Source organism: Amblyomma maculatum, chromosome 1 (assembly GCF_055883805.1).
Source record: "Amblyomma maculatum isolate TAMU_Amacu chromosome 1, ASM5588380v1, whole genome shotgun sequence".
Lineage (NCBI taxonomy): Eukaryota > Metazoa > Arthropoda > Arachnida > Ixodida > Ixodidae > Amblyomma > Amblyomma maculatum.
Genome location: NC_139344.1, coordinates 116171688 through 116199330, shown reverse-complemented (window position 1 = coordinate 116199330; position 27643 = coordinate 116171688). Strand labels below are relative to the sequence as shown.

The following is a 27643-nucleotide window of genomic DNA, read 5'->3' as shown; positions in this document are numbered from 1 at the left end:
AGCGGCGGCAGCCCCTCGAGATCAGCCCGTCTAAAAGTCAAAAGTTCCATGCATCGCCTGCTCACAGCGCGCGCCTCAGGTTTCTAGTGCAGGCGTCGCGTAGCGAAGGCCACGCGAAGGCATTCCTTCGGAGAAAGCGTGCGAAACCGCAACCGAAACCAGCTACCGGCTACCGCTTGCCGTATCACGTGATGGCTAATTTCCCATGATTCTTTCCATTATATTTTGTATGACTAGGCACTGTAACTAGCATAGAAACTAGGTTTCACTTTTCCGCCGCGGCGCTCCCCCCTAGTTTTTTTCTTCCTCCATGCTTGCAATAACTATTTTGGCAATAACCAGCCTCAAGTGATAGTAACAGTCGTAATAATAGCAGTAATGGTACGATGCTTTAGAATTCTAGAGTGCTACAGCAATAGTAGTATAAAAAAACAGCGCGCGTAGCGCGTACGGGCCTCCATCACCTCTATGGTATGGGATTGGGATGGGCAAGCGCATGGAGAAAGAAAAAACTCCATGGGCACGCGGTTCGGCGGTTCGGCCAATTGCGACGTGACAGATAGACAGATAATCCCATTGCTCCAGCGCCTCCTCGAGGCTCGCGAAGCACGTGAACATTTTCGATCCCGTGGTGCATGTGCGCTTCCCACACGCAGCTGCAAAGAATTCGGCGAGCCGCATTTGCCTGCCCGCATTTTCGGAGGGAGGTTTGTTTCGTAGCGTCAAGTTCTAGCCGTCTTGTCGCCATTTGACAGATTGGAGATGGGTCCAGAGAAGGACGCTGATCTGAAACAGCCCGACCCGGCGGTTGTAAGTGAGGTAAGGCCCTTAGCGCTACTGGCGTGTACAGCGCGACTTCCCTGCTCCGCACCGACGTCGCTGCGGCGCATGGTCTCGGGACCGCGAGGGAAACGTGCTGCTGAGGCGACATTCTAGCAGCCGTACCACACCCGTGTTGAATTTCGGAATATAGGTTGGGTTGTGCGAATTCTTGCGCGTGGGCTTTATTTTCGCCGTTGCATTTGACGTTTAAGCGTACAGAACGTTTCACGAAACGTGGCCTTCCAGCCGTTTCGCTGACGAGACTCGAAAGGGCTTTGCTCTTATCGACGGCGACAGACCTTGAAAGTTTGGTCCATTGTCGCGTATACACGTTCTGTTGCGTTCTGCATTTAAAAGAACGCACATTTTGTCAGGCGCCACATTTAATCGAAGAGTTCCCGTTGCGCGAGGCAAGCGCGCGGGGCAAGCGCCTCTGGAAAATTTTGGGAAATCTGGCGGCTCGGCTTGGCGTGTCTCGTTGGCGTGCCGTGATGCGCAGGAGTGGGTGGGTGGTAGGAACCCGGGCATCGTGTAGCATTGTGTTTAAATTGGAACAGCGCCTGCGTACCGAAGGAGCCTAAGAACGCTTACTATTAATTTTTCTTTGCTTCAGTCGTTTTAGGACGGCAAGCAGGTATCGTTTGAAGCTTGTGAACTAGAGCGCGCTTGCTCTCGGAGCCTTCGGTTATTCGTTCTTACGTCAGTGGCTGGCGTTTGTCCGTGACACTGACAAATCAATTGCAGAAATCAAGCCATGGACCCGAGGGTCAAGAGAAGAGTGCTGGAGGTGAAAAGGCTGCTGGACCTACCACTGGTATAAAGCGCCTGTTTTCACGATAGCTAATATTACTTCATGCTTAGTATCGTCTTTGAAATTTTGCTGTGTGGTGTTAGTTTACTAGTACTGAGCTTTGAGATTTGCAGTACTGTAGTGTCCCACGCTCCCAAACCTCATGTGGCAATTCAAGCTTGCCAAATTATCACTGTTGCTTTGCCATCCTATTGGAGGCATCAAGAATGTCCTTTGCCTTCTGTGGCTGTGTTGTTGAATGGCAGCATGTTAGCAGTACTATTTTAGTTTCACTTTTTGCCTCGAAACTCTTTACATCGCAATAAAGAGTTTTCTCCACAGTGCAGCAGCATGTTGAAAAGTTCAGTTATATCTAATATACTGAAGGCGGCATTTTGTTTCCGTGCATGTACTGTGGTTATTTCGCGGCTGTACAATTTTTTATCCTATATATTTATGAACCATTTGTTTATGTGCACTAAATTTGGCCTACAGATGGCATACGACAGTCTTTATTTTTTAATGCGATATGTGCGTGATGTTCAGCAAGTTTGAGATCTGCAGCATTAGTTGCTAAGGGGTTTAGCTATACGGAGCGACCCGGAAAATTTAGAATTGGCAGGGAAATGTTTGCCTGGAAAAGTTAGGCAATTGTCAGGGATACTGTAAAATACATGACCAAGTTGTGGAAATGAAACTAATGTAGTGGCCTTCCATGAATTTTGATGGAACCGTGAGTGACCAGTACATGGTCTCTTCATTTTGGTGTGGCATGTTTTCACTTCTAACGTGTATAAGACATGGGGGCATACTGGTTTGTTCTGTATTAGTTGTCGTACTCCTTAGAAAGTTGAAAACAGTGATGTCCAAATTTATTTTTTGTGGACTAAATCATAGCCAGCAATGTAATTTATGCATCTTTGAGTTTTCCATGTAAGATCTGGAAAGCATGCTCTCGAAAAGCTTAGTGCTCGTTTCGTGTTTGCTGTTTTTTTATTGCTTTGAATAGATTGCCCGTCATTGCCCATATCTTCCCTGCCTCTTCAATGGTCAAGAAATTTTGACTGAAATAGTTGTGGAAAACAAGGACAACTCACGGAATTTAAAAAGGGGCAGTTTGCCAGACACATTGGTCACCCTAAACGAGCAGCTTTTGAATAGCTGATGTCATTGGTGCCATGAGGTGCATATTGGCTGTATGCATATCCACAGTAAAAAATTTTTTACTTCTGAAGCTGCGATAAGTGGGGGAATGAGCAGTTGATTTGAAGATGGCTTTAACTATATGCAGTGTAGAAAGAATTTGCATAAATTCCTCCTGGAGTGCAGCAGGTTTGGTCCATGCCTGCCTAAATAAAATGTAATCATTCCACAGATAGCGCATCAGGTGGCACCACATGTGTAAGTGATGCGAAGGTTGCTTGATTTGGGTCACCAATGCTGCAGACAATGTGGATATGTTTCTTATGGAACCAGGCAAGCAAGTACTGTTGCACTCAATGAGTTGTGTGCAGAGTGATTCAGCTGAGGCTTCCAAATGACATCCAACTAGTAACCATATTAACAGTTCCCTCTTTCGACATCTAAATTTCGAGCGCTGTTGTGGTTGCTCTTAAAAATGTGCTCTTACTGCTTCTCATTTGTTGCACCTGTTGTTGAGTGCGATGGTACATCCAAACGTGTATATAAAATTGAAAAAGGTAAGATTGTCGTATGGCATCTGTGTGCTATATCCCAGTGCGAATAAGCAAGAAGTTTAGCAAAGATGCATTTTATTGTTACTGTTGGCATTGTGACCAATACCTACTGGACTACAGACCTGCACAGGTAGAGGGACTATATGGAGTGGCATACACCAACTTTCATTCGTGTTTCTACTATTGAGGCTGCTAGTTGTCCTGTTCGTCTATGATCATCAAAAAATTTCGTGCTTGTAGTTTAAAATGATGTTCTTCCGCTTTCTCTGTGTTGAAATTGAAAACTAAAGCAGCCCTTCAATTTTTTGCACTCTAGTACAGAAAAATTGTTTCTGATAAATGGATGATGGCTACGTGGATAAATTTTTATTCAATGAAGTAACTGAGCTGGCCATTTGTCTCAACAGGTGTATGCTCAGGTCATACTTTCAGTATTGTTTCTCCCCTAACACCTAAAGGCATAAACTATGACACAAGCGCCACTGTAGTTCTGTGCAGGTCTGTGCTTCAGTAGGTCATGGTTGCAACACTCGGTATATTGTACACAGTTTGATGATTAAGTCTCGCAAGGATAAAAATTATAAAACTCTACAGAGAATTACACTGGGAAACCAATGGCATTTTTTTTGAGCTATTTAGAACTATGGTTTCATAGTAGTGCACATTTGTACCACTCTCCACTTAAAACAAATTTTCATGATAGTGCCTCATGAACTCACTGGACATGAATTCACTGGTGTCCAGAGCTTGAAGCCTTGAAGCATTTGACACACATTAGAACTTGGCACCTTGCATACAAGAACTTTGTGTGGACCTGCATTTGTACTGTCAAACAACATCTACAGCTTCGTGTTTTAGTTCACTGAGGATAGCGATCTTAGCCAGCAAGCGTGACATCCTCGGGCGCGGCCACTGTCTGCTGACCATCAGCTTTTCTGTTCTTTATATTCTAGCTCTGCATATATTTTTAAGCTCTGCAGCACTGCAGGCGATACTGCTAGTGGACCATTCAGAGGTAGTGTTGTGAGGAAAAATTTAACATAAGAGCAGCCTTAAGAATCTGTATCCTGTAATCCCACATTAAATTTGAACGGCAATTTAACTGCTAAAGACTGTTTTGGAAATAGGCAAATTTAGACTTTAACCAGTCAGAAGGAATTGCTTTTTCTACTCTTTCATGCCAAATTGTGCTCAGGTGGAATCTACACATGCTTGCAAGAATTCGTGGTACAGCAATGACTCTGCTTAGCAAAGAGTCAAAACACGCTTTACTAGAATACTCAAGAGGTTGCAAAGAGCAGAAATGTGGCACACAAGTGTACCATTATTTTTTTGCATGCAAGTAAAACACAGGACGAAATAGGCGCACATATTGCCCCCAAAGGTGGTCTAAATTAATCTGGGGCCCTCCACTGCCATTGTTAGGGCTGGTAGCCTTTGCATTTTAGGTCATGTTGAAATGATGGTCCCACTGTTTTAGTTATGTTGGATTTACATGTTTTGAAAGCAAAACTGTGCAGTTTGCTTGGCGGTTAAATTTTCTTCTGCTTTTTGCAAAGTTGGGTAAGCCTATTTGAGTGTGTGTGGTTAAGATTGTCCTCTTACTCTGCCTCTCTGCGATGGCTCTGTGGTTAGGGCGCTCAGCTGCTGAATCCTAGGACGTTGCAACAAATCTGGATCGGGGTGGTGGCTTTTCGATGGAGGGGAAAAGGCAAGGTACCCATGTACAGTCTTTGTCAAAAGTATACGGCCCAAGGGGTTCGCTTCTAAGCACTCTAGCTAAGCCCCTGGAGGAAATGCTAGAATATATGGGCAAGCATAGAGAAGAATAGGGAATAGATTTGTCGTCTACGAGATTTCGCATGGTACAGATGTGTACCAAGCCCCGTTATGGGACTTAGAAGCGAAACCCTTGGGCCGTATATTTTTGACAAAGATTGTACTATGCAATGGCAGCGCAAGTTGAAAAAACCTCAGGTGGTCGAAATCAGTGGATCCCTTCACTATGGCATCCCTTGTAGCCAGAGTCGCTTTGGAACATTAAACCCTATAAGAAGATTTTCTTGCCTGTATTCTGTTAATGGCTGTTTCATTTTACTGCGATAGCACCCTCTGCAGTGGCTCATTGGTTGGCACTCTGCTGCACAGCCGGGGTACCCTGGTTTGAACCCATCAATTCTACTGTTTTAATGGAGGCAAAGCCAAAAAAGTGCCCATGTTCAGTGATGTCAATGCCCATTAAACATTCCAGGTAGTCGAAAATGGTCTTCCACTATGGCACCTCCTATAATCAGTTGTCCTGTTAAACCTTAGAATAGCATTACTTTGATAGCAGTACGAAATACATTTGGCGAAAATGCTGGCATAGTCTGTGTGAAGCCTTGACCATAGCCCACTATATTTTCCATGCCTGGCTATTCGTTCCAGTGCGGCCGTTCTCTGTAGTTATTTAATGTCTGGGTTGCGAACACAGCTATGCTAGCTGTGCCAAAAACTGCTGTGATGAAGTGTATTTCCGTAGTGAGGCGCTCACATTGCAGGACTCGTACTTCATGCACTGCTCTTGGTTCTGCGTGGCAATCTGTGCATGAGATTCTATGCAATGCCTGTACCTCATTGTGTAGAAGTGCTTCACTCGTTCATTACGGCGAGCACCTAGTTTAGTCTCTCGACGTGAAGTGACTCTCGCAGCTGAGACCTCCCGTACCGTTCACACGGAGTGCTTAACGTTCAGTGGAAAAGGCAGTCCAGCAGTGCTGTGAGGCGCATTCAGTTAGCTTTAGTTTACGGCAGGGCCGCAAGGAGCTGCGCCAGCACTGGTTGTCTTCTCTCTACAGGAGTGCTTGGCACAAGTGCCTAATTTCATTGCATATATCATGTTCGTGGGCTTTGAAGACTCATTGCAGGCTGAAGGTGCATCTCTTTATAGCCCTGCACACCGAAGCCAATCTTCACGAGCGCTGGGGAGCAATACTTTCTCCTTGCAGGGCATGTAGCCACAACTACAGCAACATACAAAGCATTTTTTTCCAGTGGGCCCATAATTATACTCTTCTTGCCAGAGCCAAACACACAAAATGTACAAGACTGCAAACTAAGGTACCAATCTGCAATTGCTGTGGAAGGGAATGCTCAGATTTGGCCCGGCACATCACCATACCTCTGTCAGCTGAGCTGCCAATCATACAACCAGGGATTATTGTTGGCGATATGAAGTTACTGAGTGGCTCTTTAATTTGCCAGATGAGGCTGCCTACCACTGGAGGCCCTAGTTGTGGTGTCTCCATCGCTGCTCAAGTAGACTCATGTCCCTGTGTTAGTAAATTGATTTGGACAGTAGGCGGCATAAAAGCTCCAACCTTACCTGTTCAGAGTTCGGTGTTAAGTAACTGAAGTAGGCATATTTTCATGTAGCAGAGTTTTATTGGTGGCAGAGATTGTGCCCCACCGTGGTAGTGCAGTGACTAGGGCGCTCGACTACCGTGCCCAGGGATGTGTGATCGCGGCCGCGGCGACCGCTTTTTAATGGAGGCGAAAATGTGTGTGTGATGTCAGTGCACGTTAAAGAACCCCAGGTGGTCTAAATTTCCGGAGCCCTTCACTACACCATCTGTCATAGCCTGAGTCACTTTGGGATGTTAAACCCCTCAAACCAAACCTGACAGATTGTGAAAGTTCAGTGCACCTGCAGCTGGCCTATAGGAATACCAGCAGAACTGGTGGAAAGCATAGCCCCGGAAAACTAGTTGCCACTAGTTGTATACACTAGTAGCCGCTATCTCGTCACAGCGCAGGTGGGCTGGTGGTGTACTTTCTTTCACCATGGCTTTAAACGCGATGGTCGGCATCATTTCATCTCTGCATCTGTAATCGGGCATGGATAATATACGAGGCTGTGCCTTTGCAAGTTAAGCCCAAATCCTCGAAAAGCACTACCCAGCACAAAACTTGCTTATATTCACCTTCCATAGGGCCTACCCCTACGAGAAGCTCGTGCACGAGTGGAATGAAAAAGGGACAATAAAAAGTAATTCAGACTCAATGGGAAAGCTAGCTGCTCTCCAGAAATTCCACCCAGAAGAAATGCTGTCGCATGTATGAGATCTCCGCTTTAAATGAAAGCATCTGTGTAATTGACAAAGTCAACTGCTATCGCAGCTTTCTCGCGTCAGGTTTTATAATCATCCTGTCATTTTTTTTGTTGCTAAGTGACTGCCCCTCTTTGCAGCAACTCAGTCGGCAGAGCCACCCAAACAGGATGCTGAGAAAGCTACTGATGCAAGCGAAGGTATGGCTGGTGTGGCAAATTTTCTCCAGATGAAGGGTGAATTTGCTTTTCTTGATTTCTTGGAGATGTTGCTACATTTTCATGCTCTTTCCTGGCATTTATTTCCTATTTCATAGTTTGCTGATCATCTTTTGTGGACGTTATCGATGCAGTGCTTTAAATATTAATAGTGAGCTTTTAATTGGGAATTGAATGGCGTTAAAATTTCATGAACTGATATCGATTCATGTATTGTTAGGAGCCAACTTTTTGGGCGCCACATGAGCTTCAATTAGCATTGCTGCACCATTTTTAAGGAGTGCTAGCTGTATAGATGAGCAACAGTGATTGTTTTTAACTCTCAATAATATGTGGTGGTCCTGCTTAATGCAAGTGCTGAAAAGCTTTGAAAGAGCAGTGAGCTGTGCAAGATTGTGGTATGCACTTGCAAAGAACATGTCTAAGCAAGTGAGCAAGTTTGGGGCAATATGTTGTGAATGTCACCTGTATTCAGCGATTGGGGAGTAATTCTATGATCGGACTTTGCAGGTTGTCAAAGTTAGCTTGCATTTTCAGACCAGTGTGTATTCATTTTCTGCCCATCAGGAACTCCTGAAGGAGTTGGAGCTGAAGGACATGAGGGTCGTAGGCGTGCTGTTAACCGTGCCAATGGAAGAGTGAGTGAGGGCAGTCTGAGTGGCCGCCCTAAGCGACGCAAGCCTAAGAAGGAAGGAGAGAGCCTTAGCCAGAGCGAGGCTGAGGGTACTGATCGGGAAAGTGGACCTCCATCCCGCGCTAGTGGACCGCGGGGCTACTTCCGTAACCGGATTCCTCGAGATCGCTCTGACACAAGGCCACGTGTTGACATGGATGGTGTGTACATTTGGCTGATCTGCCTATCATTTTATTCACTGCATAGTGCATTATGTGTAAGCATACAGATGTGTTTGTACCTTTTGGTTGCACTGGCCACTTGTGTAAAGTGAGTGCCGTTTAATTTTACTAAGTAGTAGTTGGCTTCATTTAGGCAAACACAGGTTGTCTGCATATGTGGTTTTTGTGTGCAAGTTATACTTTTTGATTTGTTGAAAATTTTTTGCTTTTTGGCCACAACTTTATGGTTGCACATTGATGTGCCCCTTTATGGATGATTTCCTCGCTTTGGGAACGGCTTTCATTGCCTTGAAAAAGTTAACGAATTGACTGGTAGTGAAGGTCCCATAGACAGCTGTAGACACTTGTGTGGGATGACTGATCAAGGCACGAATTTTGTGCCCTGTCGTGGTGCCTTAGTGGTTAAGAAACGACAAAGCATGAAAACATTTAACCTAGTAGACAGAATAGAACTGGCAGAGCTATCAAAGCTAATCAACAAGCTTAAAGTGTTCGAAATAAGAAAGTATAATATTCGAGGGAATCAACCATGGCGCTTAAAAAAGGAGGTAGCCTAAAAGCAGTCTCAAGGCAACTAGGCATACAAAAAAATCAGATCGCAGAGACGCAAGGTGGGCAATGTCATTACCCATATGCATAAGATAAAGTGGCCGAGGAGTTCTACACTGCTCTGTACAATGGCTGAAATAATTGGGATGATAATGAGAATGGCAGTAGAGCAGAGAGCAATAAGACATTCTGCTAGTAATGAAGAACGGAGTGAAGAAATCCTTAGAAGCTAGGAAAATAGGGAAGGCAGGTGGGGAAGGTCTGGTAACTGCAGAATCGTAGGACAGTGGAGGTATTGTGCCAGCAAAACCGGCCACCCTGTATACACTGTGTCTCGTAATCTTGACGCTACCGGAATTTTGGAAGAATGCTAACATTATCTTAATCTTTAAATGGTATGAACACCAAATTTTTTGTTGCGCTTTTGTATTGTGAATAGTGCGTAGTGATTCTGTAAGCTCAGAATATGGTGTTAAAGGCACGAAATTGCATTACATAATTATCTCATTATTAGTATGTAGCAGTTTCTGTTTGTAGCTGCCAGGTTTTTACTTGCAGTAATAAAAAAAAGGCATAACATTGAAGTGTCGCGTGAACCTAAAAGTCGTGATGTCAATGAGTTGGTGCGTTGTCTGCTTTTCATGTGCTTGTTGTCTCATGGCAGAGTTGCACTGCGGAAGCAGTTGGTCAACTGCATCCGCCAACATGTTTGTATCCTGTTGGTGATCCTGTCACACCATGCCAAAATGAACATATTAGGAAACATGTCGTTGGCACCCGCCAACAGCTTTCGCCAGCTTGCTCTTCGACAGTTGGGCAACCCTATATTACACTGCGGGAACATGTTGCTCGTTGCAGCGCCGATGTCTGGAGTCGTTAGCTTCGCTACAATTTCACTCAAATTCATGGACTATTCTAGGAGCTGGGAAAGTGCAGTAGTAAAGAGGCCTTCCTTTTTGCTTTGACTGTGAAAGAGGGCGCGTAAATGCTCACAGATCATTTGCATAGTTTCTGTGCACAATTTTGAGCACCGCTTTCATGTGTGCAAATTTGGTAATTGATAGCGGACAGAAAATTCAGATTTCAGCGAAGGAAAATGACCATAGAGTACAACTTCAGCTGCAGGGAACTGAATTCTGTAATTGCATGCACCGCTGGATGCGCTTATGATCACCATGAAACTCTGAACGTTAATTCGTTAACGTTCAGAGTGAGTTCAAGTCTTCGCAAACATATAAAGAACAGTACCTGCTCCTTGCCGGACCTGTAGCCGTGATTGCAGCCTCATACAAAGCACTTTTTTTTCCTTATTAATACGTCTTATACATTTCTCGCGGTAGTCAAATCCACAAAATATTTAAGAAAACTGATTAAACTGCATACTATCTGCAGTTTCAGGCAAAGAGAACACCCACAAGACTGTCCCACACTGTCATACCTATCAGCTGAGCTGCCAGTCACACAGTAAGAAACTGCTATCAGTGGCTTGGCATTACTAAACTGCTCTTTAATTGACCAGACAATTCAGCATATACCACTGCATAAGCCTGTGATCCCACTCTGAGGTGGCGAATGCCAAGTGCATTTGCTCGAGCAGATGACGCCGTTTTCTACTGTAGGAAATACATAGTTAATTGTTCAGAAAATGGTATGAAAACTTCTACCTTTTAAAGGCGTTTAAATAAAGAAAAGTCATATGTTGAGGTTTACATGTTTGAATGTTAACTGAGGGCGCAAAGTTTGAGCTAATATGTCGCTGCTCCATAGGAACGCTAGCAGAATCAGTGGGGAAGGTGGCCCCTTTAGCACGTGCTGCTTCTGGCAGCGGTGACCTCTTCCGGTCACAGTAAGCGGCTGCTCTCTGTTAGAATTTTTGTGTGCTTAAAAGTGCTGGCACTATCAAAGTCCTCCGTGAAGAGATATTCGCAGATGTTCCTGCGATCTCTTACTTCATAATTTCTATGACATCGAGAAAAGTTTAACATTTTGCATTTGGCACAAAGTATGTCAGTGTGCCTCATGGCGGCAAAGGTGATTTGAAACAAACTAGGATTGAATTCTGCTGATCAACATGGAACACAACCCTCAAACGTCTGCTGCGGCACCAATCTGGAGCATGCTTTAACCAAATCCACTCCTGCAGTTCTTCAAGTTAGCAATGTCTGCTATTGCGAGGTCCGTGCAAAAGGATTTATCAAACACTGCCTTGATTCCACCCTCCAGCCCCCTTCCCCCTGCCCTTGGCACAGTAAAAACCTCTTGCAACTTTTGGTCTCACCGGGTTGGCAGGTATGCTACTGGCATATTCATAGACTTTGTTAAGCAAGGCTAAGTAAATAAATATCTGTTGGGTGGCTTTCATGTAGGAATGTGTGCTAAAGGGTACTGTAGAAATAAAGGGTGAAGCACGCCATGTCTCTCCGGGAGTCAAACAAGTAAATTTGAAAACGCTGGAAATTGTGCCTTGTTTTTTGTTTTATACTAGTATGGCTTGATAGAAAGCAACTCAACTCTATTCATGGGATAATTTTTGCTTGCAAACTTCAGAAAACAGTGTTTTAGTCAACAAAATCCATTGCTTGCGTTTTGCGAGGGCAGCTGCACGCAACTCCAGCTAGGTCCGGCAGTATTATGTAGGGGTTGCCTAGCAATTGAATTGTGGCGTCTGTGTGGGCGCTGCATGTCACAGTACAAAAACTACAACCTCCTGTTCTGTATTGGGTGCTAACAGAGCGTTTTTCTGGATCATTTCTTCTGCACGGCAGTCCTTTCACCTTAACACGGTGCAGCTTAAGTGTCTTCCCCAAATGTAATCCTGGCCCCTAACCTGAATTTACGAGATATTTCTCTCGTAATGCATTGTATTTGGCATATGATTACAGAGCTTTTTGAAATCGGAGCAGTGAGCTACTGGTATTTTGGCGACTGTCTAATTCATTGCTTTTCTTCTTTTCAGAAAGCATCCCCGAGTCTCATCGCTATGTGTGGGGTGAGAATGAACAGCTTTTCTTGCACCACTTTAATGCTGCTTTGAATGCCACTAAAGGTTTTGCTTCATTCTAAGGTTGGAATTTGCAAGTGTTTACGTGTGGTCTTGGTTGATGACCATTTGAGTAATTTGTAACTTTTGTATGCTTGGGTTTTGGACTAACAAATAATTAGGACTATGGTTGTTTTATGCAAGAGCTTGAATTTTCACATTTGCTTGATGTAAGGCACTGATTGGTTTGCTTAACATTGGCTAATTGGTTTTGATGTGTACCCATCATGCCCGAAAAGTAAAATTAGTGCACCTGTGTTTTCATAACACTATGTATGATGGTGCAACTGTAAGGTGGTTTTCTGCATTAGGAATCCTTTTGAGGACTAATAAAAGGTGGTTACACCCTCTTTGAATCGGATTGCTTTTTGGAATCTTGCCATCACAGTGCATACATGCTGTGGCTTTAAGAGCAGCTTGTGTGCTTTGGTTGTCAGTTGCACACTTAAGGTAAGTGTCGTAGAAATTGCTAAAAATGCCTTCGTTTGCTTTGCCATGAACTGCAACGCGAGACCCATCGCTACTAAGTATTAATGTGCCGATTATATATGTACTGAGGCATGAGGGACTGACAGATACCTGGAACGAAGCAGTCGTAGAATTTTCATGTGCCTCTTGTGATGTCCCCAACAATTTTGACTCCGCCCTGGGGGTGCAGTGGTGTAGTGGCTCTGCGATATGGTGTCTATCGTCGCCAGAGTTGCTTTGGGCCGTTAAACCTCATGAACCATTAATAAACTTTTTTTACTTATTTTTGCAGACCAACGTTATGCTAAGAAAATGAAGGCCGAGAACATAAAAGCGGAGTTCACTTTTTAAATTTTCTTTATCGGCAGTGTGGTTCAAAATAAACGTCAAAAATATGCATTTTTTTTCTTCTTGCATGCAAAGCAGACTCCCTACAATGCATTTTTTTTAAAACTGCGTCTCTGGATGTCTTAGTTTAGTGGAAATCACTGTCACTGCTTCTACTGCATAAAATAGACAGAGGCGTTATTTAAGGATGTGCAGGGCAGGAAGCGAGCTTTAAGAGCTAAAAATGCATATTATTGATGTTGAATATTTTTTACTGCACTGATGAAGAAAATTCAAAACTGGACTCTGCTTTTATGTTCATGGCGTTCATTTTCTTGATATGTTTGCCCTTAAAATGAGATGTAAAAAAGTGCATTAGTTGATTTTAGTTAATTGCTTAAACACTGAGCTTTCACATACATGTTTGCCCTACTGTACAGTTCACCTTCAGACTGCATCGACATTTAAAATAACGATCTGTTAACAGTTAAAGAAAAAAACTTACCCAGTGTATTGTGTGGTGCTGCAAAGACCATACACTATTTCAAAAAATTAAGGCTAACATTTACAGGTGCTAGTGAACAGACATTTTTCTATATTTGTATTAGAAATTTTCAGTATTTGAACTTGTTTAGTTTTGTGCTTAATAATGAGGTTGTCTAGTATTTTGAAACGAGTTTCTTTGTACTATAGACTCTCACTTGAGTGAACTTCAAGGTACCCAGGGAAGTAGTTGCTAAATTGAATACAGTAAAACCTTGTGACAAGAGACACTCAAAGGACACGAAAAAGATGTCTCTTGTAACCAAAAATTCTTACCAACTCGTATGTGCGGCAGTTGAGATTCCCTTAACTAAATTCTGTTCCACATCAGTGTCCTCTTTTGTTGCAATATATCAGGAACCAAGAAGGAGTGAGTGCCTCCTCTTGACTGGGAAATCAAAATGTCTTTATTGCTTCAGTCACTGTCACATTCCTGTGTGACTGGGAAAAACGGAAATTTTGACTTCCCAGTCAAGAGGAGGCACTCCTTCTCTGTTCTTGACATATTGCAACAAAAGAGGACACTGATATGCAACAGAATTTAGGTAAGGAAATCTTAACTACCACACATATGCATTGGTACGAGTCAGCTGCGTTGGATGAGTGTACCTGGGTTAATTCTCTTATAAATATTGAAGCATTTACTTTAGGGACCTGTAGAAGTTGTCCTTAATAGCAATGTCTCTTGTAAAGAGATTTTACTAACTACTAAATACGAAACATAGGATACAGTATACATTGAGTCAGTATTGTGAAATACAGTCTATGAGTTACATTGTTATATATGATAGGCATAACTGTAACATTGCTGCCTTTCTCATCTTGAAAAAAAAAAAAAAAAAAAATAATCATTTCCATTGTTTCTGTTGAAGTGAAAACTAAAAGCTTTCAAGACAGTGCTTCCTCTGGCACAGCTTGTTGCTGAGACGATTTCACAACTTTCCCAGACATTCTACAGTCTCAGCTCGAGTTACAGGATTTGAATCTGGCTCTGCTATTGCTGCTTCTCCATGACACTTTTGTTCAAGATGATGTGGCGGTATGAGGGGGCTGCCTTCCTTCTCTCTGCCACTTGGCGAATGCAGAGTCCTCGCTTGCGACCCACGGAGGAAACTAAGGGGCAAGGACCGGGACGGCACAGCGTTAATACTCGAATGCTTTTTATTGCACTTGTAAATAATACAGAGCATACCCGGCTAGCTATACAACATCAGAAAGGTTTTCCTTGGAAGGAGAGGGCTATGTAAGAAGGTCTTCTGACTCTCCAGCTGGGGAATGGGGGTGGGACTCCGGCGGCGAACATTTGCACCGCCGGTAATGGCGTCCGGAATCTTTTGTGCGTGCCGCATTTTTCAGGCAAAGCCATACTACGTTTGCCGTGGGAGGTGGCGGGAGCATGTGCTATTTACCAGTTGCTTTGCGGTTGGGAACCAGAAGATACGTTGTCGCACACGTGTGATGGGTCCTCCAGTGTGTGTGTCATGCTCCGGGCCAGCTATCCCCGGTCATATGCTCGGAGAAGCGGCGAGAGACGACCGCTCATAGGAATCTGTAGGTGTCTTAACGGGGCACCCGTCACTGTTTCCGCTTCCCCCATGGGGAGTTAATTACCTTGTCTCCCGGCTGGCGCTGCCACGACGCTTGCTGGGGTGTGGTGGTCTGCTGCGGGGACGGAGGGGGAAACTGGTTTTCCACAACGAACAAACAGAATTTCCAGATCTGTTTGTTCAGCACAGGTGGCGAGCTCACTGTCTCAAGTGTTGACATTCAGCTGATGACAGATCTGTCCACCCTGGTGTGGATCATCTTGTACTGTTCCTCTTGCACACTTTCACTGTAATGTGGAAACAAACAGGTTTGTGCAGGCAGTTTCTAATTTAGGTGGTGTTACTATGCCAGCACTACATAGCGCAAAACATAGTTGAAGTGGTTTTAAATGTAAGCCTGGTTTCACTGATCAGTTCATTCGACTGAATTTCGCTACCTATTCTGAAATTCATTGAACCGAAACATTTGTTTAAACATTTGTAGAACTGAGAGTTTACTGTATGCTTATCTTGTTCCCCTGCTGCAGCTGATGACATGTTCAAGCGTTCACTGTATGTTGGGAACATGTCGAGCCAGGTGACCAAGGAAGATGTTCGGGCCCTGTCAGATGCCATTCGCAGTGTCCGCTTTGTCAACAGGTTTGTACTGCTTTGATCAGTGAAGCAGACAGACTAACATTTGCATGACTGTGTGCAGCACTACTCTACGGGTTTTTTTGAGATGCTTGATTATTAGTCACCATGAGATGTTAATTGCTGCTTTACGTTATCACTAGAGGTGGTAACACAGGACTGGAAGGGAGGCTGTGTCTGCACGTTGCCCTTGGCTGTTTAGGTCCCACTGCAAATACATGTTTGTCTTCTCTTTATTGTTGCTTGATTGTCATGTTGGCAGTAGGTTCTCCTGAATTCTAGAAACCCTTTGAAGTTCAGAAACTGCTGCCATGGTTGACAGTAGCTGTAGGATACATTTGTTTTTGGGATTGCCATGTCATTGCAAGAGTGTGCTGACATTATTGCATGTATTGCGCTGCTCTAAGCTGTGGCGTGTTCGAAAAAGAGAAACTGCAAGTACTATAAAGGATGAGACTCCGGATGAGGGATCTTTAATCTTTTCGCTGTGGACTGTTGGGTGTTTCTGGCCATGACATACTCGAAAACGTACCGGTACGTCAGTGACAGCGAAATGGTCGATCGAACCAGGTAGCTGCTTTTGGTGGGCGAATAGAAGCAATTATGGTGAAGTATGGTCTCGCAGTCGGTATAAGTGCCAGGGGATGAAATAATTGCTGATGTGGTAACTGCTAGTAGTAGTGTCTCCTTTTGTGTGTCCTGGGGACCTCATCCAATAGTACCTAGTAAAATAATTGGATGGATTCTCTACTGTGGCTCACTTGCATGACACATTCCCTAAACTTGGATTACGTAGCTGTTTCTGTGGAGGCAGTGCAAGCCGCCTGTGTGCTATATGATGTCATTGCGCAGTAAAGGACCTCTCGTGGTTGAAATTATTGGACCTCTTCCCTATGGCATCTTTTATAGTGAATGTTGCTTTGGGGCATTAAACTCCATAAACCATTCCTAAACCAAACAATATACCAGGTGTCCCAGGTAAAGGCGACCAAGCATTTAACAGTCTGTTTTAGCTGAATGAAACCATCTAATGGCTGTTGAGCCACCTGGCATAGTCTGTGGTATTTTTCATCCGTTAAAGTTAATTAGTAAATGCTAATTTAATGTTTCAATTGTTATCTTGAGGGACAGTTTTAATTGCAAAAGTTCAAGATCATCTAAAAAATTGGTTAGCTGTGTGGCTTCCATTAGGGTAAGATTTATGTAGCTTTATTTACTGACCTTTGAAAAACGCTATGGCTCGACCAGCTGCTATCTCTAGCCCAGTGTGCACACAATGCGAAGCTTTATCGCGTAGAGTGCTCTATTGAAAAGCAGATTTAATTCACTGTGACGGGTCTCAAGGGTGCTGAAGAGGCACTGCTGTCAAGTAGCTTTTTTAAATTTTTTTTTTTCATAAAGTTACCATTTTAGGCCAGATGACATCTGCAGTGTCCACTTTAACAAGTTGGTGCTACTATGGTGAATTAAGCAGAGAGAATTAACATTTACAAAATTAAGCTATATGCGCACTACTCTACAGGATAGATGGTAGCTTAATACAAACATTTCAGTCAGCTGTTGTTCATGCCAGTAAAGTTTTCTAATCCTCTTTCCTAATAAAGTCCCAAGAATAAAAAAATTATTTAAGCTAAGTCACACGAAACTGCTCTCAGTTGGTTTCATTAGATTAGGATACGCCATCTTTGTTACGTGCAACTGGAAGTCCGGCGCGATATTGGGAGCTTGTCATGTCAAACCATCTCAATAGTGCAGGTGCCAAAGCGTTTTTCTTGCACTGCAAGACTGCTTCCTCCAGAAGATTGTGCAACCTGCTTGACTGCTTCTTTGCAGGTTTTTTTTGAAGGTTTGTGGAAGGGATTGCTTAGGTTGCATTTTGCTTTAGTATAGAAGCTCTTCATAGATATTTTTTGTCCTTGACTGTGCTGCACGGATTCCCTATCAATGCCATAACTAGTATGAAAGTTGGTCTTAAAGGAGGACATGGGAAATAGTTTATTTTATTTCACAATACACCAAAGGCTTCAAGTGTTCATTATTACACGAAGTTCATCTTAGTGGCTTTTACATTGAACCCTATGGAAAACAAAGTAATATAGTCTCGTGTTGTTATGGAGAATTTGTCTTTAGAGTTCTGCGAGTCTGCTGTATTTCAGATGTGACTGTTGCTTGAAGTCTGATATAACTCTACATGTTGTTTTTACTCATGCAGTTAGCTAAGGGAAAGATCATTAATGGCTAAAATTAAGATTCTTACAGTGCTAAACCAGAGAGCTTTTAATTTTGAAACAAATTTCAGCAAAGGCATATTCTGTGCATTAATTGTGTGCTTTTCTCTTCAGTTGTGCGTGGTTAATGGTGAGTTTTTGGGAACTGGCATTTTTCATTAAAAGGTTGATTTCTCTTGCATGTCTGCTGCCATGGTTGAGTTGCATTTTATTTGTCCTTTTGGTTTTGTGCACTTTTCTTGTGAAATTACTGATCTTACATAGTGGCTGTTAGAGTGGTTAATAGCTGCGTTAAAAATGCAGTTCGAATCAGTTTTCAATTCGTGGACACTCGTAACTTAGTAGATTGCAATTGTACTATCGAAATTGAGATGCAAGCTGCTAGCAAGTCCAAGCATTGCTGGGGTAATTTTGCGATGTGCACTGGAGGTAGTTACGCATGCATGCTTACAAAAAATTTGCATGCTCCAATGACTACTATATCCTTTCTGTTGGGGATAAATGCTAATAAAATGTAGACTGAAAAAATCTGTTGATTTCCACTGGTCAGCTGCATATTGCTGAAGAATGCATATTTTTCTGGTCAGTGCGTGTTGGGTCAGCATGTTTTGCCAGTAATTTTTCAACAACTCTTTGAGCTGCTGGGCATTTTTTTCTGGTCTGACGGGTGGAAATTTTTCTGGTGCCTATTTAAGCTGAGGTGCCGTTACTTCTAAAATGGCTGGGTCGGAAAAGCAGGTGGTTTTGAAGAGTCTTGGAAAAACCTTGAAACTTTAGCGTAACGTATATAACAATGTAGCTATTTAAATGTTTTTCCAAACACATGCATAATATTAGCGTAAGCTCTATACTTTACATGAAGAAAAATTCTTTCACTGCCAATTTTGGGAGGAAAAAAATGAAAAAATGTGGAAGAAGCATGCATATAAACAGTAATGAAAAGTTTTGAATATGCAAAAGAGGGCAAAGTGACAAAATGCCTCTTTTCTTATTTTTGAAGATATGGGTTATGGCATGTCACTTTTCTTTGTTCAGGACCATGGAGTAAAACGGGCGACTCTGAAGAGTCTTGGGAACAAAATTTTATTAAGTGTCTTCACGACTTTTATGTAAAATGGAATAAAATGTAGTTGTTTAGATAATCTTTCAGATACGTAGAAACTGTGCCGAAATTTATGAGAATTTGATGCCATAGGCATGCGGGTTGTTGGCCATGATCATATACGAAACCTTATATAAATTCTTACTGGCCATAAGGTGCAGTACAACATGGCGTATGCAAGCAGCCGGTTGTATATGGTTGATCTGAATGGTCTCGAAGCATTACCGGAGAGCTGGCTGCTCATGACAACTTCTGCCATAGCATATTGGTTTGAATGATCAGTGAGGGCTGGGTCAGTTTTGGTAGACCCAGCTGCCTTACTGAAAGTTTGATGCCATGGCCCAAATGACCAGTGGGTACCAATGCATAGTTGCATAGCACGTTTCATTGTTGGTGCAAGTTTCACCTCTGAGCATTGCTCGAGTTAGCCACTGCTTTCAGCATCAGTTAAAGGGGACATTCCTTATTTAAGTAGATTCTATTGATGTTTGGAGAAGTAGGCTTATGAATTCCTGTCAGGCTTTAGCTTTAAGCATAATGCTGGTACCATTGTTCACTTGAAACACTCTTGGACTGTGCATGTGCTGTGTGCACAATGTGTGACTGTTGGAACCTTTTGGCCATGTTTTTACGCAAGGGCAGCTAGGCATCAGAATGCACATATTTGCGACACGAGTCTGTAGGATCAGAAATCGGGTGTTGGGGTCCTCTGTTGTTTTCCGTGGCATGTAATGGAATGGAAGCAACCTTGAAATGTTCATTGCTCCAGTGAAATATCGGCACCTAACAAGTTTGACAGAGACATTGTCTTGCAATTCTTAACTGTGACTGGAATTTATAAATCTGGCAGTTCATGCATAGCCTGTTGACCTTGACAAAATATTATTTGTTCTGTCATGCCCTTGTTGTGATGGACTGCCACACTGCATGGCTTTGTTTCCCCTTCCTAGTACCACGAGCTTTTTTCCCCTGCTGCTGGCTGTCTCCTGAATTTGTCCTACAGGCGCAGTGCATTCCTGGACTTTGAGAGCCCTGAAGTGGCCAGTGCACAGCTGGAGCTGCTACGCAGCATGCAGCTCAAGGGGCAGCCACTGCAGGTGGAGCCTAGCCGGCCAAGAAGCAGTTCCACATTCAAGTCTGACCGTTTGCTTTATGTGCGAGGGTTTCCAGATGACAAGGGGATGGATGCCCTTGGACCACTTTTCCCTGATGCCCTGCTCATTGACCGCCGTGAAGGGTAAGTGGGCGCTGTGACTGCTTCGCTGCAAGGTCAAGCCTGTTTAACCTTCTCACTAGTATCAGGTTTATCTGGCCATGACGCACCCTCAGTATCTGCTTGGTTTCCAGAATGTCTGGGAACAAACATAGTGATTTATTTTTTATTATGAACATAAAAATAACATGGTAAACAGAAAATTCACATTTCAGTGTTTTAAAACCTGAATCTAAGTTTCTCTTGAAATCTGAAGAGCCAACCCTCCAGTCTGCAGCTGAAGGTCCTGCGTGATCAGCCATTCGAAAGCTATCGAGCACATGGAGGGAGCACTTTCAATGGCCCTCAGTATGCGTAGCGGGCACAGCAACTGAAGAACCTTTGTACTCCTAGGGGCATGTGCATGGGTGCTCCATGTGAGAGAGTAGCGAATGTACAGCAACATCCCCCCCCCCCCCTCCTCCTTTCCCTAAAAGGGTGGGCGTGACCGCTCCGCACTCTTCAATATGCATACAGTAGTAGACAGATTTCGCGGCATGAAGCATGATTGGCTGAGGTATTCTAACTGGAGGGTTAGTGATTACAGTTTATCATGATCTGGTTCTGTGGGGCAGCATGCACTGTGCACGCGGTGACCGCCTTGAGTTAGTTGCATGCTTTCCGACGGCGCGCACCTGCCTCCTCTGCGCTAGTCAGCGCTTGCGCATTGGCGGCCACATCTGTCATATCGAATCATGTGAGCGTGTGCAGCGTGCGGAAGCTGATCACAGTAGCAAATCGCGCTATGCTATAACTCACTGTTATCGGAAACACGGGGGTGCCAAAGATCACGATTAGTAAAGCTGATTTTTCGCAGAAAAGTGATTTTTTTTTAAGTTCACTGATTTTTCGGACTGTTAAGTTATTCAGACTATTTTCTGGGTCCCGCCAAGTTCAAAAAAATGGTCGGCGACTGTATTCTCATATTGCGGGGCTAAAATACAAGCTTCTAAAAAGGTGTGACGGCACACGACCAGTCCAAGCACACCACCATCTTTGCGCTGCGGCCCAAATGTTTGTTGCTGAGGGGGGGAACAAGGAACATACAGGTAGGGGTCAATGATAGCAAAAGGTTTAAAGCACCATTATGTCGGCATTGGGTCCTGAAACGCATGTCTGCAGTGCTTTAGATATTCTTTGTTGCACAGGTAACAAATCAAAAAGAATTATGGTAATCTGTGCACAAGAGCAGGAGTTATTAAAAATAATGAATTTTCAGAACACCAGCAAACCAAAAATAGCCCTCAGCTCAGTTTTCCTTGTCTTGCTTTCCCATTTCACTCACCTAATGACACGTGGCGGGATCAGTCGAAACAGTCTACATGAGTGTCACTGCAGCGTTGCGGAAGATGGCCCCGGTCGCTGTAACATGTTCTTTAAGTTGAAAACCTTCCTTCCATGCCCAAGACTGCGTGGGCATCTTGCAGAAATAAAATGAGAAAGACCAGGAGCAGGCAGGGGAAGGATACATCCCTTTTCCACCATGGATACCCAACTATCGTGCTTTCTTCATGAGCCCGCTCCTTTTTCTTCCATCTGCAGCTATCCTACAATGGCGAGGTGTGACTGACGAGGTCGTTCAATGTTTTGCGTGCTGTGTAATTTTGGCTGCATAGCAAAAGGTAGCTGTCCACATGTAGATTCAAAGTGCTTTGTGTTACTTGCTTTCCACTGCCTTTGTGTAAAGCAAACAAACATGTTGGATTCATCGACTTTATATAATATGCAGCAACTCAACATAACATTTTTTCTAATAGACTTGATTTGCTGTGCATTTGCTATTCACCCAATCGTCACAAATGCTCACAAATTAGTCATATCCGCTTCAGACAACCACCACTATGTGCAGACAGTCAGCACCATGATTTTTGTTCTCGAGCAAATTAAAATATTAGATACCAAAATATGTAGGTTATGAATGGTGGTGATAACAATTGCCATAACTTAGCAGTTGGAGCAACTAAGCAAAAAAATGCACTTAAATTATGTTGTAAGACCCTTTTAATTTTAGTCTTGCTTTGATTAGACTTAAAAGTAGCAAAGAAAGTTTTTTTATGTTAGCAAATGCCTGTTCTCTTCTTGACTGTCGTTAAAGGGTTACTATATACATACTCTCGTCCTTTGTGTGTGATGAAAATTAGATTGACAGAAGGCAATGCATCATTCTTGCATATGGGATGGGGTGGAAGTGAAAATGGTGCAGCAGTGAGAGAAAAAGATAGTGACAGGCCAACCAGCGTTCAAAATGGTGCGCAGCTTAGTTTGGGTGGCTGGCGCTGGCAGATGCTGACGTGTCGAGCCACCATGCCTGTGGGCTGGTGCAAACCTTAGAGAAGTGAAAATTTGTGATCTTACTTTTCTTAGAGCAGAGCAGTCTGACACATGAGCAATCGCAGGCGTGATGACAAAGGCACAAGCGACTCTGCGGCACGCAGCTTGGGCGGGGAGGGTTGAATGGGGTTGTTTTTTCTCTTGCTGTGCCGGCCATACATGGAAGCGGGCTGCTCTCAGAAACACATTGGAGTTAACTGGTGCGATACTCTTAGCGTACCATTTGGCAACTGTATGACAAGACAGACCTAAATGGACATTGGCTGGAATCAAGTTGACAGTTCCTTATCCAGGATTCTAAATTTACACGGGTTGAATTAATGGGATTTTACTGTGTTATGTATCTGTTTACACAAGTGCAGACAATGTGGGCATAAACAGAGAAGTGTTTCAAAATGTTAACCTAGGTACTTGATTTCCTTTACAGTTGGGGCAGCATGGAAATTGAAAACATTTGTTTTTTTTTCTCCCCCAATCTCTTCCCTTCCCCTTCATCAGTAAAGTGCTGCTGAGATTCAAGGATCATGAGAGCGCCATAAGTGCCATCAAAGAAGTCATTGCTCACGATGGTACCGACTACAAGTTTAGCTTTGCTGCCGGTGAGTGCTATGCTGCTGTCCTTGACTGATGCAAGATGTATGAGGGGACATGTGAAGAAGAGAGCACTTCCACATCTTTCTCTTGCCTCCTCCCTGTCCTCACTAGTCATTTTCTAGTGGTATATAAAAATGCACAAACGAAGGCAATTGTTTTTATATGCCGCTACAAGACTATTCCAGCAAGCCGTTGCTAACTAGCCCTGTCCTTGTTTGTGCCAGTGTCATGCAAGTTATAGAGAGATATTGGTGGCTTCTGTTAGCTGTTCTAGGCGTGCTACCAACACACTTACAAAGTAATTGCGGCCTTGAGTAATGGGAGTTTTGTTTTCGTGAATATTTGTTGGGGTGGTGTAACCTACAATTATTTTTCATGTTAGTTTCGTTCTTTTTGCATTCTTTTGACTGTGCAAAAGCTGCATAAGAGGAAAACCTTTATGCACAGTTGTAGCAGTGAAAGCAAATTTCAAACTTGGTATCTGAAAGCCTCTTGCAGCATTGTCTAAAGCTTCTCCTTCAAGCGCAAGGCACTTGTTGAATTTGCAGCACTATGAGAGTCTTGCGATTATGAAGCTCTTAACACGAATGTCCTGCATGGCAGTATGGAGGTGGTAGAGAGGTCACTTGGGCCAAAGCTGTGGCATGCGTGTTCTCTTGTGTCGATATCATGGCAGATGCTTTAATCTGCACAATTACTTTTAGTTAGACTCCAGAAACTGTCTTCTAAGCTATAAGGGTGGAAGAAAAGCAAATCATGAGCAAAAGCCCTGCACCCAGTCTGCACAACTAAATTTGGAACTGCCTTTCGTGGCATAGCTTAATTTCTGTGTGTTCTGTTGCCCACACTTGCCTCACTGCTGTGGCGGAACTGCATGAACAGCTGTTGCAAAAATCCACAACTCGTGCAAGTTCTGAGGGTTCTGGTATGATATGAATGAGCTGCAGAGGGTACTGCTATGGTTGTAGTCCTATCATGTTGCTGCACAATGCATTACCACTGAATATGCCTCGGGGCACCAACAGCCTGGTTCCCTCGCCTTGTCCAGGCACTGCTAATGGCTTGTAGTAGACAGCATGAACAGGGACATCAGCAGTCACCAATTTCTATATGTTAAAGGGATTGGGACACCAAGGCTTTATGTTGCACTTTAGCGTACCGATTTGTCAGGCACAAAGGACTGTGTTAGAAGCATGAAATCGCATTACATAATTTATTGTATTATTTGTGCGCAGCAGTTCTTGTTTCGGTTTGTAGTTGTCAGGTTTTCACTTGGCGTCAATAAATAATATTGAAACGTCATTTTTCAATGTTACTGCAACCAAAGCGTCATCTGCTTTGGTTGCAGTGTGTCTCATGGCGGAAGCAGTCGGTCAACTGCATCTGCAGACATGTTTGTATCATGTTGGCGACCTTGTCACGCCGCACCAATACTGAAACATTGTACAGTAAAAGCTCGTTAATTCGGACTTCTAGGGACCGTAAGATATGTCCGAATTAACTGAATGTCCGAATTATCGAAAGAACAAAAAATAAACATGCACGATTTTATCTCAACATACCTATATTACTTAAAGTAATCACGGATACTTGTCTGCTTTCCCGCAGAAACCCGCGCGGATACTATTTTCCTCAGTTCTTCCAGGTGCTCAGCAGCGCGCATGCCATCTGCAGTGCCCCAACAAAATTCCTCTAACTCAACGAGGGCCTCTGCTGCTTCCTTCACAGTGCGAGGGGGCAGAGGCTGCTCCTCTCGTAGCCCCTCTTCCTCCTCCGAATCTTTGCCGTGCAGTACGTCCCGGACAATTTCTTCCTCAGTTAGAGAGCCGGCTGTAGCAACGCAGTCATCAATGCTGATGTAACGAGTGTCGCCGCATCCGGCAGCACACCTCCGAAATCCGGGCAGTCATCTGCATTGTCGTCTGGCGACACTTCTGCCACTGTCATTGCAGGGCTCAGGCAAAACGAAGCCACTGTGTCGAAATCAGTTAGCGATGACGTGCGCAGGCGTGTTCTTCCAAACGTAGGCAAGAATGTTGACCGCGCTCAGAAGATCCACGTCGTACTGCTTACCGACTTCATTCCACAGTAGCATGCGTTCCAGCACGCGCCTGCGGTATTTAGTCTTCACATACTGAATTATACCTTGGTCCATCGGTTGGAGGGCCGATGTAGTGTTGGGCGGCAAAAAAACAACTTCAATGTTGTTCAGTCTGGTGGCACTGTTATGTGCACTACAGTTGTCAAGGACAATTAACACCTTGCGATTCTTCGCGGAAAACTGTCAGTCTAACTTTTGTATCCAGCCGCGAAAAATTTCCGATGTCATCGAGGCCTTTTTATTAGCCTGGTACTCCACCGGAAGAGCAGGCACGTTCTTAAAGCACCGTGGCTTTTGTGCCTTTCCAATGACAAGCGGCAAGCGCTCTGTCCCTGTCATGTTTGCGGCTAAAGAATGGTGACTCGTTCTTTGCTCCTTTTTCCTCCGATGCAGGGATCTTTCATTGTCAGTCTTGTCAGGCAATGCCTTAAAGAAAAGTGCTGTTTCATCAGCATTAAAAATGTCATTTGGATCATATGCTGCGATATGTTCCAGCAGCTGAGCGTTCTTCCAGTTGTTGGCAACATCTTCGTTGACGGCACCTCTTTCGCCGCACACAGTCTTGAAAACGAGACCATGTCTGTCTCTAAAGTGCGCACACCAACCTTCTGACGCTTTGAATCCATCGATATGCATCAGTGCAAACCTCTCGGCCTGCCCATGATGAGGGGTCCACTCAATGGGAGGTTTGCATCACGCGAGTTGACCACCCACCGAAGCAAGGCTTCTTCCAACTCCGGATGAGCTGCTGTTCAGACGCTTTCTTGACGCTTGGAACTTCTCGCTTTCGAACGCCTGAAGAATCTATTCATTTTTTACATATGTGCTTAAAGTACTCCTTTTCACGTCATATTTTTTATTGCTTCTTGTCGGGAGAGCCCGTTATTAAGGGCCCGCAAAATTTCCACTTTGGTAGCAAAGTCCTTGGCCTCGTAGCTCTTCGGCCGTTTCGCCGGTGTTGCCATCGGGGGCGAGTGCGGTGATACCAGTGCACAACAGAGAAGCAATGAGCCGCACTAAAGCGAGCAGTCTTCAATACAACAGCGTAGCGCACCGACAGCAGCAAAACGACAAGATGGCACCGCCAGTAACGTCGACTCGTGAAAAAAACAAAAGCGCCCATTCAGCCACAAGTCGAGCCAAGTTGATTAATTGATGTCCATGGCGATGCTGCTTTTGGGTATCGCTATTGCGCCGCGTTCTTATTTTCGTTTTCGAGCCTTTGTAGCTGCCCGAAGTTGTCCGAATTATCCGTTATGCGGTCAAATCCGTCCGAATTAACGAGAGTTTCGTCCCATAGACTCCTATACATAATTCTGGGGACCAGGCGCGAAGGTCGAATTATCAGATTTTCGAAATTAACGGGAGTCGAATTAACGAGCTTTTACTGGAAACTCGGCACTACTCTAAAATATCTGCAACCAACGTCATACACCGAGCATCGCCACACTGTTGGTGGCAGGCTTCGCAGTTTTTAGTCAATGAAAATGGCCATTAAGCATAGTTTTGACTAGAGTGGCTACATAGAACTGTTAGAACGCTGCAACATCTTCGTTGACGGCACCTCTTTCGCCGCACACAGTCTTGAAAACGAGACCATGTCTGTCTCTAAAGTGCGCACACTCTTTCCTTGTTGCACAAAATTGGTGCACATAGGACTGCAATAGAAAAGACCAGAGGAGCCCACCAGCGTGGACCAGCAACTTGCTAGCAAGGTTGCTTGGGCCGATGGAAGCATCTCAAGAGTCAAAACATAGTCTCTTGTGTCAGGAAACTGTCACATATACGTTGTCTTTTTTTCCAGGGAATCTATGTCGTAGTTAATGCGCTAGCGATGGGTTCAGAATGAGAGAGTGAGCGTTTCCACTAACTTTAAAGAAGGAATAAAGTACTTTTTACGCCACCCTTTAGTCTAATACTTGCATAGGAAGCATGTGACAAGCTTTGCACGACGTCATTTGGTCTGTTAACATTGCTGGAAAGTGTTTAGTTAGGTTACCAAACAAAACTAATCATATCTGTGCTTGCTGTCCGCATATAGATATGGACAGCTGTTCTTGAAAAGTAGTGTGGTGGAAGAGGGAAAATGCAGTGCGGTTTCATTTTGATTAGTTACCAATTGCCCCTGTCCTTGCAGCTCGTCCAAGATGGAACCGTAGGGGCCCGCCAAGGGCTGTGTGGCGTAGGCACCCACCTGGAAGGTTTGTCAAGCATGAGGCAAGGCAGGATTGAGCACTCCACATCCAGCTGCCACTCTTTCCTTGTTGCACCAAGTGCCAAGGAGGAGGCACGAAGAAAGGTGCAATAAGGATGATGTTGAAATGCCAGGGTGATGTTGTTTCATTGTCAGAGTCTAGCTTGTTAAAGAAACATTAAATTTTTGTTTTTCTTAAGTTATTTTATATTTTTATTTTGTTTTTATAAGGACAACAAATAAAGAGTGCCTTAGCAGTACAAA

The 27643-nt window shown here is 43.9% G+C and overlaps 1 protein-coding gene and 1 long non-coding RNA gene across 2 annotated transcripts; one reads left to right on the top strand and one right to left on the bottom strand.

Annotated features, from left to right (window-relative positions):
• The first annotated feature begins 293 nt into the window (after positions 1-293).
• On the top strand, positions 294-27643 carry LOC146203671 (uncharacterized). Its single transcript, XM_084588847.1, has 9 exons — positions 294-819; positions 1567-1636; positions 7538-7597; positions 8183-8449; positions 11976-12008; positions 15472-15583; positions 19911-20144; positions 22989-23089; positions 27323-27643. Exons 1-9 carry the CDS (start codon positions 763-765, stop codon positions 27415-27417), a joined length of 1029 nt encoding a protein of 342 aa, XP_084444973.1. The 5' UTR covers positions 294-762; the 3' UTR covers positions 27418-27643.
• LOC146203672 (uncharacterized) lies at positions 14550-27380 on the bottom strand. Its single transcript, XR_014703898.1, has 3 exons — positions 27302-27380; positions 21445-21579; positions 14550-15231 (listed from the first exon to the last, which is right to left on the bottom strand). It is a non-coding gene; the product is annotated as an uncharacterized LOC146203672 (long non-coding RNA).